Source organism: Mesoplodon bidens (assembly GCF_964165515.1).
Source record: "Mesoplodon bidens genome assembly, chromosome: 16".
In the NCBI taxonomy this organism is placed as follows: domain Eukaryota; kingdom Metazoa; phylum Chordata; class Mammalia; order Artiodactyla; family Ziphiidae; genus Mesoplodon; species Mesoplodon bidens.
This window is the reverse complement of record NC_138173.1, coordinates 33,913,188-33,929,066: the sequence shown is the minus strand read 5'-3', so window position 1 is coordinate 33,929,066 and position 15,879 is coordinate 33,913,188. Positions and strand designations below refer to the sequence as shown.

Sequence of the window (15,879 nt, the reverse complement as noted above, 5' to 3'; positions counted from 1 at the left end):
CATGCCACAGAGCGGCTGGGCCTGTGAGCCATGGCCACTGAGCCTGCGCATCCGGAGCCTGTGCTCCACAACAGGAGAGGCCACAGCAGTGAGAGGCCTGCATGCCACAAAAAAAAAAAAAAAAAAAAAAACTTCACAGACAGGCAAAAGCTAAGAGAATCAGCACCACCATACCAGCTTTACGACAAATGCTAAAGGAAATTCTCTAAGCAGGAAACACAGGAGAAGAAAAAGACCCACAAAAACAAACTCAAAGAAATTAACAAAATGATAAGAGGAACATACATATCAATAGTTACCTTGAATGTAAATGGATTAAATGCTCCAACCAAAAGACCCAGGCTGGCTGAATGGATACAAAAACAAGACTCAGGGCTTCCCTGGTGGCGCAGTGGTTGAGAGTCCGCCTGCCGATGCAGGGGACATGGGTTCATGCCCCAGTCCAGGAAGATCCCACATGCTGCAGAGTGGCTGGGACCGTGAGCCATGGCTGCTGAGCCTGTGCGTCCGGAGCCTGTGCTCCACAAAGGGAGAGGCCACAACAGTGAGAGGTCCACATACCGCCAAAAAAAAAAAAAACAAGACTCATATATATGCTGTCTACAAGAGATCCACTTTAGACCTAGGGACACATACAGACTGAAAGTGAGGGGACAGAAAAATATATTCTATGCAAATGGAAATCAAAAGAGAGCTGGAGTAGAAATTCTCATATCAGAGAAAATAGACTTTAAAATAAAGAATTTTACAAGAGGCAAATAAGGACACTACATAATGATCAAGGGATCAATCCAAGAAGAATATATAACAATTATGAATATGCACCCAACATAGCATCACCTAAATACATAATGCAAATGCTGACAGCCATAAAAGAGGAAATTAACAGTAACACAATAATAGTGGGGGACTTTAACACCCCACTTACACCAAAGGACAGATCATCCAGACAGAAAATAAATAGGGAAACACAGATTTAAATGACACAATAGACCAGATAGATTTAATTGATAGTTATAGACGTTCCACAAAAAAGCAGCAGAAGATATTTTCACCTCAGTGCACACAGAGCATTCTCCAGGATAGATCACATCTTGGGTCACAAATCAACCTTCAGAAAACTTAAGAAAATTGAAATCATATCAAGCATCTTTTCTGACCACAACACTATGAGGTTAGAAATCAATTACAGGAAAAACCTGTAAAAATCACAAACACAAGGAGGCTAAACAGTACACTGCTAAATAACCAAGAGATCACTGAACAAATCAAAGAAGAAAAAAAAGAAAATACATAGAAACGAATGACAATGAAAAAACGATGACCCAATACCTATCAGACACAGCAAAAGAAGTTCTAAGGGGAAAGTTTATAGAAATTCAACCTCATCTTAAGAAACAAGAAAAATCTCAAATAAACAATCTAACCTTACAGCTAAAGCCACTAGAGAAAGAAGAACAAACAAAACTCAATGGTAGTAGAAGGAAAGAAATCATAAAGATCAGAGAAGAAATAAATGAAATAGAGACAAAGAAAACAATAGCAAAGATCACTAAGATGGAAAGTTGGTTCTTTGAGAAGATAAAAAATAAAATGATAAACCTTTAGCCAAACTCATCAAGAAAAAAAGGAAGAGGACTCACATCAATAAAATTAGAAATGAAAAAGGAGAAATTACAATGGACACAGCAGAAATATAAAAAAGATCATAAGAGACTACTACAAGCAACTATATGCCAATAAAATGGACAACATGGAAGAAATGGACAAATTCTTGGAAAGGTACAACTTTCCAAGCCTGAACAAGGAAGAATGACAAAATATAAACAGGCCAATCACAAGTAATGAAATTGAAACTGTAATGAAAAATTTTCCAACAAACAAGAGTCCAGGATCAGATGGCTTCACAGGCAAATTCTACCAAATATTAAGAGAAGAGCTAACACCTTTCCTTCTCAACTCTTCCAAAATATTGCAGAGGGAGGGCATTTCTGAACTCATTCCACAAGGCCACTATCACCCTGATACTAAAACCAGACAAAGAGATCACAAAAAAAGAAAATTACAGATCAATATCACTGATGAACATAGACACAAAAATCCTGAACAAAATACTAGCAAACAGAATCCAACAACACATTAAAATGATTATACACCATGATCAAGTGGGATTTATCTCAGGAATGAAAGGATTATTCAATATATGCAAATCAAACAATATGGTACACCATATTAACAAATTAAAGAATGAAAACCATGTGATCATGTCAATAGATGCAGAAAAAGCTTTTGACAAAATTCAACACCCATTTATGATAAAAACTCTCCAGAAATTGGGCATAGAGGGAACATACTTCAACATAGTAAAGGCCATATATGACAAACCCACAGCAAACATCATTCTCAATGCTGAAAAACTGAAATCACTTCCTCTAAGAACAGGAACAAGACAAGGATGTCCACTCTCGCCACTCTTATTCAACATAGTTTTGGAAGTTCTAGTCATGCAAATCAGAGAAGAAAAAGAAATAAAACGAATACAAATTGGAAAAGAAGAAGTAAAACTGTCATTGTTGCAGGTTCTGTGATACTATACATAGAAAATCCTAAAGATGCCACAAGAAAACAATGAGAACTAATCAATGAATTTGGTAAAGTTGCAGGATATGAAATTAATGTGCAGAAAACTCTCACATTCCTATACACTAACAACAAAAGATCAGAAGGAGAAATTAAGGAAACAATCCCATTTACTATTGCAACAAAAAGAAAAAAACAGCTGGGAATAAACCTACCTAAGGGGGCAAAAGACCTGTATGCAGAAAAGTATAAAACACTGGTGCAAGAAATCAAAGATGACACAAACAGATGGAGAAATATGCCATGTTCTTGGATTGGAAGAATCAATAATGTGAAAATGATTATACCATCCAAAGCAATCTACAGATCCACTGCAATACCTATCAAATTACGAATGAGATTCTTCACAGAATTAGAACAAACAATTTTACAACTTGTATGGAAACACAAAAGACCTCGAATAGCAAAAGAAATCTTGAGAAAGAAAAATGCATCTGGAGGAATCAGACTTCATCACTTCAGACTATACTACAAACCTACAGCAATCAAAATAGTATGGTACTGGCACAAAAACAGAAACACAGATTAATGGAACAGGATAGAAAGCCCAGAGATAAACCCATGCACCTGTGGTCACCTTATCTTTGACAAAGGAGGCAAGAATATACAATGGAGAAAAGACAGCCTCTTCAATAAGTGGTGCTGGGAAAACTGGACAGCTACATGTGAAAGAATGAAATTAGAACATTATTTAATGCCATACACAAGAAACTCATAATGGATTAAAGAGCTTAATGTAGGACTGGACACAATAAAATGCTTAGAGGAAAACACAGGAAAAACACTCCCTGAGATAAACCACAGTAAGATCTTTTATGACCCACCTACTATAGTAATGAAAGTAAAAACAAAAATAAACAAATGAGCCCTAATTAAAATTAAAAAACTTTTGCAAAGCAAAGGAAACTATAAACAAGACGAAAAGACAACCCTCAGAATGGGAAAAAAAATATTTGCAAATGAAGCAACGGACAAAAGATTAATCTCCAAAATATTCAAAGAGCTCATGCAGCTCAATATCAAAAAAGCAAACAACCCAATCCAAAAATGGGCAGAAGACCTAAATAGACATTTCTCCAAAGAAGACATACAGATGGCCAAGAGGCACATGAAAAGATGCTCAACATCACTAATATTCAGAGAAATGCAAAACAAAACTACAATGAGATAACATCTCACACAGGTCAGAAAGGCCATCATCAATAAATCTACAAACAATAAATGCTGGAGATGGTGTGGAGAAAAGGGAACCCTCTTGCACTGTTAGTGGGAATGTAAACTGATACAGCCACTGTGGAGAACAGTATGGGAGTTCCTTTTAAAAACTAAAAATAGAACTAGCATATGACCCAGTATGAGCATATACCCTGAGAAAACCATAATTCAAAAGACACAAGTACCCCAATGTTCATTACAGCAATATTTACAATAGCCAGGACATGGAAGCAACCTAAATGTCCAACAACAAATGAATGGATAAAGAAGATGTGGTACATATATACAATGAAATATTACTCATCCATTAAAAGGAATGAAATTGGGTCATTTGTAGAGACGTGGGTGGACTTAGAGTCTGTCATACAGAGTGAAGTAAGTCAGGAAGAGAAAAACATATATCATATATTAATGCATTTATGTAGAATCTAGAAAAATGGTAGAGAAGAACCTATTTCCATGTCAGGAACAGAGTTGCAGACATAGAGAATGGACATGTGGACACAGAGGGGGAAGGGGAGGGTAGGATGAATTGGGAGATTAGGACTGACATATATACACTACCATATGTAAAATAGATAGCTAGTAGAAGCCTGTTACATAGCAGAGGAAGCTCAGCTCAGTGCTCTGTGATGACCTAGATGAGTGGGATGGGGGGTGGGAGGGAGGTCCAAGAGGGAGGGGATATATATATATAATATATATATATATATATATATATATATATATATATATATATATATATATTATATATATATATATTATATATATATATATCTGATTCACTTCTTTGTACAGCAGAAATTAACACAACATTGTAAAGCAATTATACGCTAATAAAAAATTGAGTAAGAGGACAAAAACAGTTATAAGCTGCATAAGATCAGGAAAGTAATAATTTTGCTCCCAATAGATATTAGATCATAGCTAAAGATGGCACAAATAGGAAACCAGAGACTCAATGCTAAAGTTCATACACAATTACCTAATTAAAGTCAAGTTATGTATTGACTGGTAGGAATAAGTTATGGCCTAAAGCTGCTATTTAGGAAAGTGAGTAATCTTGACTTGCCTATATACTGCTGCTGGGCGTGCACACTGGAAGAATCTTTGACCAAGTAACTACACTTTTGGGAATCCATCTTACAGAACTACTTGTATAAAAATGCAAAGAGAATACAAACAAGGATATTTACTTCAGTGCTGTTTGTCCCAGTGGAAATTTGGAAACAACCTGAAAACCCAAAACAACTAAAAGGGATTTGGTTAAAAATTTTAAGGTAAATGGGGCACTATGCAGCCTTTTTAATAAAATGATATAGAGCAGTGTGCACTTGTATTGATCATATAGTATACACATTGTTGGAAAAAAACATACACATATATATCAATGTCATTACATGTGTAAAAATGTTTGGAAGGATACATTCCAAGCAATTAGCAGTGGAGATCAGTATCAGGGGAAAGAGAAGTGAGTGAGAGCCTTTGATATTTTCTCTTATACACCTATATAATTCTGTGTTGCTAAATTTAAAAAAAATAGTTAAATATTACTTTGGTAAATAAAATAAGAAATATCTATACTTTATTTTAATAAAACATTTATTAAATTATTTTGAATTCTAGGTCCATAATTTAGTAAGCTGACAAACTAAATAAAAGCAACAGAATGAAAGTTTTAGATACTTGGACCCGTTAATTGGCTTCTACTAAAGAGCACAAGAAATCCATTTTCCATGTTAATCAAACACTGCCCCTCCCACATAAAAGGGAGTATTTTTGCTGGGTGTGAGTCTACATATTTCATTTGCTAGCACTAAAAACTTCGGTTTTAATTAGAATCCATTTTGATTATAATATGTTTACTTTATATTCATAAAATAATGAAAAATGAAACTTCACTCTGGAAATTAAAATGCATATTCTTGAACAGAGGGGGAGTATTATAACGCACAATTAGGAGTACAATCACTGGGTTTAAAAATATAGAGCAATTCTGTTGAATTAAAACCCCTTAACTAGTTTCCTAACTAAAATTATGCAGGAAAATCATAGTCAAAGCTTTTAAAATATAGAGTAGGTCCTTAATCTAGTTCTATTATTAGAGAAGACAAATTTTTGAGAACGAAGAATAAATCTCAAAAGTATTTGCCTTTTCATATTTCTAGCCTATTACTTTTGTTTCCACCCACAAAAACGAAGAAAATAAATGAAGAGGCCACTAAATCAGGAATTTGTTAAGACATTTCTCCCCACTGAATCACTTGTTTTGCAAGTGACATTCCAGAATGGTTTAGGCAAAGTATGGGACAAAGTTGTTTTTACATATCAAGGGATCAGCTTTGCAAAAAAATAACCAAAGCCTCTGCACAATATATTTGAAGTGAATAATGAAGTTGTATTAAACAACAATTTAAAAATATATTCAATCTGATGGAATATATTCTTGTGAAACTTATTGTACTAATTACAATTCTCCTGCTATGGACAAATTAATAAGGGCCAACTCTTTCTTCAGTGAAATACATGCCTGAGCAAAACTCATGGATAAAGATAAATTCCTTGAGATCTCAGCTATCTTTTACTTTATTCCAGAATTCCTAATCTATGACATTAATTTCAGGGTTTGTAGAAATATGTAAGACAGTGTTCTTTTTTATTCTAAAGCAAATAATGGGTTTGATTGGCTTTAAATAAACTTACCACATAGTTCTTCTGTGTCAAGATTGCTGAAAAGATGAAAAAAAGTATTATTATTTTGGTAACATTTAAGTTTTTAAATAGTTAAATACAGTTATTCCCCAATCTGTATTGTTATATTAATAGATGATATGTAGTTATGGTATTTTCTCTTATAGATTCTACACTGTTGAAGTAGTCAACCAAATATTAGCAATGATTGTCAGATTTTGTCTTTAAACAGATAATTCTTGGGATTTGTGTTTCCCCCAGGTCATGCTGGGGGAATACTGCATAATTTTAAAGAATGTAGGCTCTGGAGCCAGAACACTTGATTTGAAATCCTAACTCCACCGTTTACCATCTATGTGACCCTGAGTAATTTTCATCTATGTGTCTCAGTTCCTCAGTCCCAAGATGGGGATAATAATAATTTCTGTTTCATAGGAATGCCATAGTATTTAAATTGGTTAATAAATATAAAGCAGTTAAAAGAGTAATTGGCACAAATTAAACACTTAATAAATGTTAGCTGTCATATTCCTGACTTGGCAGAACTGCTAGAACTTCCATATCTAAATTCAACTTTTGGGTTAAGTTTGATTCAATGCTTATTTCAAATGATTTCTAAAATATAATGAAGAGTTACATTGCTTAATATTTACCTGTAAACAATAGAAACCCATTAGTATAATGAAAATAACTTCAAAAAAGCCAGATGAGCTGTTAGCAGATATAATACATTACTATCAGAAGAATAATGCCTTGACAAAGGAAGATATGGTACAAGAATTCAAGAATGGTCCAATATCAAGCAATACATCACTATAACACTACATCATAATTTAAAGAAGAAAAACTATCATATTAACAAATACTAAATGGGAATTTAATAAAATTCAACATTCATTCCTATTTTTAAAATTTAAGTGAAATAGGAATACAAGTAAATATTTTGAAGATGAAGACTAATAAAAACCAACTGCAAACATCAATTAACTGAAAATATTTGACTGCATACAGATGGTACATGTCAAAACTCAATGTAAATAAACTTTATAATTCAGTCCTCCTTTAAGAAGTAGTCAGGTTGATAGACAAGAGGGACACTGGTGTAAACTTTCAAACACCAGTCCTTTTACCATTTCCATCACTAAATTTGTTATATAATTTTAAACTCAGGATTTTATCTTAGGACATTGAATATTTGATCCTGGGCAAATGACATCTCCATACTAGAGTAAATCTTTTTCTAGAGTAGTATTTGCCATCAGATAGAATATGCAAAGTCTTCTGTAATAGCTTTGGTGTGGACTCCTCTTCGTTCATTTATTTATCCCACAATCATATACTGCTATGTGTCAGGCATTGTTCTAACTGCCATAGATAAACAGGTTTCACGAACTACTGAGATGAATATCTCAGATCACTAGTCTCTAGCAGCTCAATTTAAAGGTAGACTTTGCAATAAATAAATAAAATGCAATAAAATAGCCAGGGGGGTAGTGGTTAACTGGCAAAAGTTATCAGGGACTATATAATAGAGGATAAAATTTGAAGACTAATTCTCAGAGTTAAATACAAGTAAAAAAGACAAAAAAAGGAGGAAAATTCCAGTTAGAGAAATACCATTTGCAATAAAAATTTGAAGTGTTAAGAGTATGTTACAAAATTTCTAAATTACTAAACTACTCAGAAAACTGAGTAATTCCTGTGGCTAGAATATAACTCATTATGAAAAAAATCAGACTAAAAAATGAAAAGCCTCATTTGATAGTCTAAGAAATTTCTACTTTATCTTTTTGTCTATTTGGAATCAAAGAATTTAAAGGTGAATGGTATGAACTACAGTCTGGGCAAGAGTGTGGCAAGGAGTGCTCAAGGCCATCCACGGAGGGCAAGAAGAAATAATTTTTATTTTTCTGGAAAAATGTATTTATTTATTTATTTATTTTCCTAGAGTTTCACTGAGGTATAACTGACATACAGCACTGTATAAATTTAAGGTATACAGAATAATGATTTCACTTATATACATCAGGACATGATTATCATAATATGCTTGGTGAACATCCATCATCTCATACAGATACAAAATTAAAGAAACTAAATTTTTTCCTTGTGATGAGAACTCAGAATTTACTCTCTTAAAAAATTTCATATATAATATACACAGTGTTAATTAAATTTATCATGTAGTACATTATATCCCTAGTACTTATATACCTTGTAACTGAAAGTTTGTACTTTTTGACTGACTTCCTCCAATTCCCCCTTCCCCAACACCCTGCCTCTGTAACCAAAAAACTGATCTCTCTTACTATGAGTTTGTTTGTTTGGAGAGTATAATTGACCTACAACTCTGTTAGTTACTGTTACACAACATAGTGATTCAGTATTTCTATACATTTAGAATAATCACCATTATAAGTCCAGTTAAGTTCTGTCACTATACAAAGATATTATATAAGTAATGACTATATACCCCACGTTATACATTTCATACACGTGACTCATTAATTTTGCAACCGGAAGTTTATACCTCCTAATCTCCCCCGCCTATTTCTTTCCTCCCCCCACTCCCTCCCCCTGGCAACCACCAGTTTGTTCTCTGCATCTGTTTCTGTTTCTGTTTTATTATGTTTGTTCATTTGTTTTGTTTCTTACATTCCACATATAAGTGAAACCATACAATATTTGTCTTTCTCTGTCTGTTTCCTTCACTTAGGATAATACTCTCTAGGTCCATTCATGTTGTCTCAAATGGCAAGACTGTATTCTTTTTTTATGGCTAATATTCATGTATATTTATGTATATATGTCATATCCTTTATCCATTCATCTATCAATAAACACTCAGGTTGCTTCCATATCTTAACTATTGTAAATAATGCTGCAATGAACATAGGGCTGCATATATCATTTTTTTTTCCAAAAATAATAACCAGCATTTATTGACTGTTTACTATGTTCCAGGTACTGCTATAAACATTTTATGTAAAAAATTATGTAACTTTTTATTATGGGAAATTTTAAACTTAAGAAATAAAGAAAAGATAATTATGGATAAACAACAAGGTCCTCCTGTATTGTACAGGAAACTATATTCAATATCCTCTGATAAACCATAATGGAAAAGAATCTGAAAAAGAATATATATATATATATCTGAGTCAATTTGCTGTAAGCAGAAATTAACACATTGTAAATCAACCATACATCAATAAATATTTTTAAAAGTTAAAGATCATTAAAAAAACTTTATGTATGCATTGCCCACATTAAATCATTATCATCAACATTTTAACATTTGCCATATATGTTTTATTAACCACCATCATTCTCCTCCCTCAATTTTTTTTCTGGAGTATTTAAAGCAAATGCCAGATGTCCTATAATTCACTCATAAATATCTTAAATACATTCTTAACTTTTAAAATATATTAGCTATTTTAATCATAAAAAGCAGATACTACTATTATTCCCATTTTACATATGTGTAAACTGAGGCAAATGTTATTGAGTGATTCAAACCCTGGAGTCTAATGGCCAGCCTCCAAGGTGACCCCTGACCCCTGCCTCCTGGTATTCATATTTTGTGTAAGTGCCCTCACACGTTACACCAGGGTGGGTCTGGGAGACCATGCATATATCTTTTCTAATTGGTGTTTTTGTTTTCTTCAGGAGTGGAATATTTTTAATTTTTTGAAGAATCTTCATACTGTATTCTACAGTGGCTGCACCAGTTTACATTTCCACAAACAGTGCATGAAGGTTCCCTTTTCTACACATCCTCACCAATACATGTTATTTATTGTATTTTTGATAATAACCGTTCTGACAGGGGTGAGGTGATATCTCATTGTGGTTATGCTTTGCATTACCCTGATGATTTGATGTTGAATATTTTTCATGTACATGTTGGTGATCTGTATGTCTTCTTTGGAAAACTGTCTATTCAGATACTCTGCCCATTATTAATTGGGTTGTTTGCTATTTTGATGTTGAGTTGTATAAATTCTTTGCTATTTTGGATATTAAGCCCTTATCAGACATATCACTTGAAAATATCTTTTCCTATTCGGTACAATGCTTTTTAATTTTGTTGATAGTTTCCTTCACAGGACAAAAGCTTTTCAGTTTCACTTGTTTATTTTTGCTTTTATTTCCCTTGCCTGAGGAGAAAGATTAATAAAAATTACTAAGGTTGATGTCAAAGAGCATACTGCCTGTGTTTTCTTCTAGGAGCTTTGTGGCTTCAGGTCACACATTTAAGTCTTTAATCCATTTGAATTTATTTTGTGCACAGAGTGAGAGAGTAGTCCAGTTTGATTATTTTGCATGTAGCTGTCCAGTTTTCTGACCACCATTTATAGAAGAGGCTGTCTATTGCCCATTGTATATTCTTGTCTACTTTATCATAGATTATTTGAACAAATAAGTGTAGTTTCACTTCTGGGCTCTCTATTCTGTTCCATTGATCTATTTGTCTGTTTTTGTGCCAGTACCATATTGTTTTGATTACTGTAGCTTTGCAGTATAGTTTCAAATCAGGGCGTGTGATACCTCCAGCTTTGTTCTTTCTCAAGATTATTTTGGCTATGCAGTGTCTTTTTCGTTTCCTTGCCATTTTAGAATTATTTGTTCTAGGTCAGTGAAAAATGCCATTGGTATTTTGATAGAGATTGCATTGAATTTGTAGATTGCCCTGATTTGTATGGTAATTTTAACCATATTAATTCTCCCAACCCAGAAACATTGCATATATTTCCAGCTGTTTGTGTCATCAGCAATTTCTTTCATCAGTGTCTTATAGTTTTCCAAGTACAGGTCTTTTACCTCTTAGCTCAATTTATTTCAAGGTTTTTTATTCTTTTTGATATGATTTTGAATGGGATTATTTTCTTAATTTCTCTTTCTGATAGTTCATTGTTAGTGTATATAAATGCAACAGGTTTCTATGTATTAATTTTGTATCCTGCAACTTTACCAAGTTAAGCAATTAGTTCTAGTAGTTTTGGGGTAGTGTATTTAGGATTTTCTATGTACAGTATCATGTCATTTTCAAACAGTGACTTTTTACTTCTTCCATTTCAATTTTGATCTTTTTTTATTTCTTTCTCTTGTGTGATTGCTGTGGCTAGGTTTTCCAATATTATGTTGAATAAAAGTGGCAAGATTGGACATCCTTATGTTGTTCTTGATCTTGTTCTTAGAGATTTTCACCATTGAGTATGATGTTACTTGTGGGCTTGTCATATATGGCCCTTTATTATGTTGTGGTATGTGTGTTCCATAACCAGTCTGTTGAGAGTTTTATCATAAATGAATGTTGAATTTTGTCAAAAGGTTTTTATGTACCTATTAAGATGATCATATGATTTTTATTCTTCAACCTGTTAATATGTTTTATCACATGGATTGATTGATGGGTATTGAACCATCCTTCCATCCCTGGGATAAATCTCACTTGATCATGGTGCATGAACTTTTAGATGTATTGTTGAATTTGCTTTGCTAAAGTTTTGTTGAGGATATTTACATTTATGTTCTTCAGTGATAGTGGCCTGTAATTTTCTTTTTTTGTGATATCTTTTCGGGTTTTGGCATCAGGGTGATGCTGGTCCTATAGAATAAGTTTGGAAATGTTTCTTCCTCTGCAATTGTTTGGAATCGTTTGCAATAGATAGGTGTTAACTGTTCTCTAAATGTTTGGTATAATTCATCTGTGAGGCCTGAACTTTTGTTTGTCAGGAGTATTTTTTATTACTGATTCAATTTCATTAAGAGTAGTTGGTCTTCTCATATTGTCTATTTCTTCCTCATTCACTCTTGAGAGATTGTATATTTCTAGACATAAGCTTTCTTCAAACTTGTCCACTTTATTGGCAATTGTTCATAGTAATATCTTATGATCCTCTGTATATCTGTGATGTTGGCTGTAACTTCTCTTCTTTCATTTCTGTTTTATTGATTTAGACCTTCTCTCTCTTTTTCTTGATGAGACTAAGTTTTATCAATTTTGTTTTCCTTTTCAAAGAACAGCTCTTAGTTTCATTTAACTTTTTTCTTTCTTTCATTTATTTCTGATCTGATATTTATGCTATTTATGATTTGTTTCCTTCTATTAACTTTGGGTTTCTTTTATTCTTCTTTTTCTAGTTCATTTAAGTGTAAGATTATGTTGCTTATTTAAGATTTTTCTTGTTCCCTGAGGCAGGCTTGTATCACTGTAAACTTCCCTCTTAGAACTCCTTTTGCTGCATCTCATAGATTTTGGATTATTATATTTTCATATTCATTTGTCTCCAGGTATTTTTTAATTTCTTCTTCGATTTCTTCAGTGAACCTTTGGTTCTTTAGTAGCATTTTGTTTAACCTCCATGTGTTTGTGTTTTTTGCAGTTTTTGTCTTTTAGTTTATTTCTAGTCTCAGAGTCCTGTGGTCATAAAATATTCTTGACATGATTTCAATTTTCTTAAATGTACTGAGACTTGTTTTGTGACTGAGCATGTGATGTATCCTGGAGAATGTTCCATGTGCACTTGAAAATAAAGTGTGTTTTGCTGTTTGGGGATGAAATGGTCATTTGTCCTAAAGTGTCATTTAAGGCCAATGTTACTTTATTGATTTTCTGTCTGAATGATCTGTCCATTGATCTAAGTAGGGTGTCAAAGGCTCTTACTAACATTTTGTTAGTGTCAATTTCTCCTCTTATGCCTGTTGATATTTCCTATGTAATTAGGTGCTTCCATGTTGGGTGCATATATATTTATAATTGCTGTATCCTCTTCTTTGATTGTTCCCTCGATCATTATGTAATGTCTTTCCTTGTCTCTTTTTACAATCATTGTTTTAAAGTCTATTTTTTCTTATATAAATATTGCTACCCGGGCTTTCTTTTTATTTCCTTTTGCATGGAATACATCTTCCCATCCCCTCACTTTCAGTCTTTGTGTGTCTTTAGATCTGATGTGAGTCTTTCATAGGCAGCATAGATATGGGTCTTGTTTTTGAATCCATTCAGTCTCTCTATGTCCTTTGATTGGAACATTTCATCCATTTACATTTATAATTATTGACAGGTATGTACCTATTGCTGTTTTGTTAATTGTTTTTGGTTTGTTTTTGCAGTTCTTTATTACTTTTTCTTTTGCACTTTTCCAAGGAGATTTGATGACAATGGTTAGGGTTAAGTTTGTATTCCTTTCTATTTTTTGTGTATCTATTATAGATTTTTGGATTATGATTATTGTAAGGTTTCTATGTAGCCATGTATGTATGTATGTATGTATGTATGTATGTATGTATGTATCTATGATTATTTTAAGAAGCTGATCTCTTAATTTCCAATATATTTTAACTACCATATATTTTTACTGCCCCCCACATCACATTTACTGTTTTTGACATCATATTTTACATATTTTTGTCTTCTGTATCCCTTAGATAAGGGATTTATTGTGGACAGGTATGATTTTACTACTTATTTCTTTTAACCTTCCTCTTAGCTTTATATCTGGTTGATTTGCTACCTTTACTGTAATTTGCTTTTAACAATGAGATTTTTCCTTTTATACTTATAATATTTCTAGTTTTGGCCATTGTGTTTCACTTAGAGAAGTTCCTTTAACATTTCTTGTAAAACTGGTTTGGTGGTGCTGAACTCTTTTTGCATTTGCTTGTCTGTAAACATTTTCATCTCTCCTTCAAATCTGGAGTAAGCCTGGCCAGAGAGAGTTTCCTGTTGTAGGTTTTTCCCTTTTATCACTTAAAATATATCATGCCACTCCCTTCCGGCCTGCCGTTTTCCTCCTCAAAAGTGAACTGATTGATAGGCTTATGGGAGTTCCCTTGTATGTAACTTGTTGCTTTTTCCTTGCTGCTTTTAATAGTGTCTCTTTAATTTTTGTCATTTTAATTACATGTCTTGGTGTGTGTCCTAATACAACCAGCCTCCTGGTAGGTGGGGCTGTTTCTCCAACTGGATATTTTTGTTTCTTGAGATCTGCTAGTACTGGTTTCACAGACTTGTCAGTGGGTCAGGTCCCATTGCTAAAAAGTTAGACAGATGATTCCAAGAGGGCACTTTCCAGCACTTTGTGGTAGAATGGGCTCCAAATAAAGCATGTGGCCAATGTCTAGGTCCCCAGGATGAGCTCCAATTGCCTCCTGGTCTCTAGTGGTTCCACAATAAAAAACTATTAAAGTACTAAAGTGTTTGTCACCTCAAACATTATTTTATTTAGCTGTTTACCTAAGGCATTTAAAGATTCAGTGCAAAGGAAACTCTCTCATTTACCATTGCAACAAAAAGGATAAAATACCTAAAATGAACCTACCTAAGGAGACAAAATACCTGTATGCAGAAAACTATAAGAAACTGATGAAAGAAATTAAAGTTGATACCAACAGATAGAGAGATATATCATGTTCTTGGATTGGAAGAATCAACATTGTGAAAATCACTATATTACCCAAAGCAATCTACAGATTCAATGCAATCCCTATCAAACCACCAATGGAATTTTTCACAGAACTAGAACAAAAAATTTCACAATATGTATGAATACAAAAAAAGACACCAAACAGCCAAAGCAATCTTGAGAAAGAAAAATGGAGCTGGAGGAATCAGGCTCCCTGACTTCAGACTATACTACAAAGCTACAGTAATCAGACAGTATGGTACTGGCACAAAAACAGAAATATAGGTCAATGGAACAGGATAGAAAGCTCAGAGATAAACCTACACACATATGGTCAACTTATTTTTGACAAAGTAAGCAAGAATATACAATGGAGAAAAGACGGCCTTTTCAATAAGTGGTGCTGGGAAAACTGGACAAGAATGAAAGAAAGAAATTAGAACACTCCCTAACACCATACACAAAAATAAACTCAAAATGGATTAAAGAGTTAAATGTAAGGCCAGACATTATAAAACTCTTAGAGGAAAACTTAGGCAGAACACTCTATGATATAAATCAGAGCAACATCCAAAATAAACAAATGGGACCTAATGAAACTTACAGGCTTTTGCACAGCAAAGGAAACCATAAACAAGATGAAAAGTCAACCCTCAGAATGGGAGAAAATATTTGCAAATGAAGCAAATGACAAAGGATTAATCTCCAAAATTTACAAGCAGCTCATTCAGCTTAATATTAAAAAAGCAAACAACCCAATCCAAAAATGGGTAGAAGACCTAAATAGACATTTCTCCAAAGAAGACATACAGATTGCTAACAAACACATGAAAGGATGCTCAACATCACTAATCATTAGAGAAATGCAAATAAAAACTACAATGAAGTATCACCTCACACCAGTCAGAATGGCCAACAT

General features: G+C 33.4%; 1 protein-coding gene across 1 annotated transcript in view; it reads right to left on the bottom strand.

The window, feature by feature from the left end:
• Positions 1-15,879, bottom strand: part of NECAB1 (N-terminal EF-hand calcium binding protein 1) — a 280,254-nt gene that overhangs the window by 155,861 nt on the left and 108,514 nt on the right. The window contains exon 4 of the mRNA XM_081258474.1: positions 6,559-6,584. Coding sequence (XP_081114600.1) covers positions 6,559-6,584 — 26 coding nt within the window. The remainder of the gene's footprint in view (positions 1-6,558; positions 6,585-15,879) is intronic.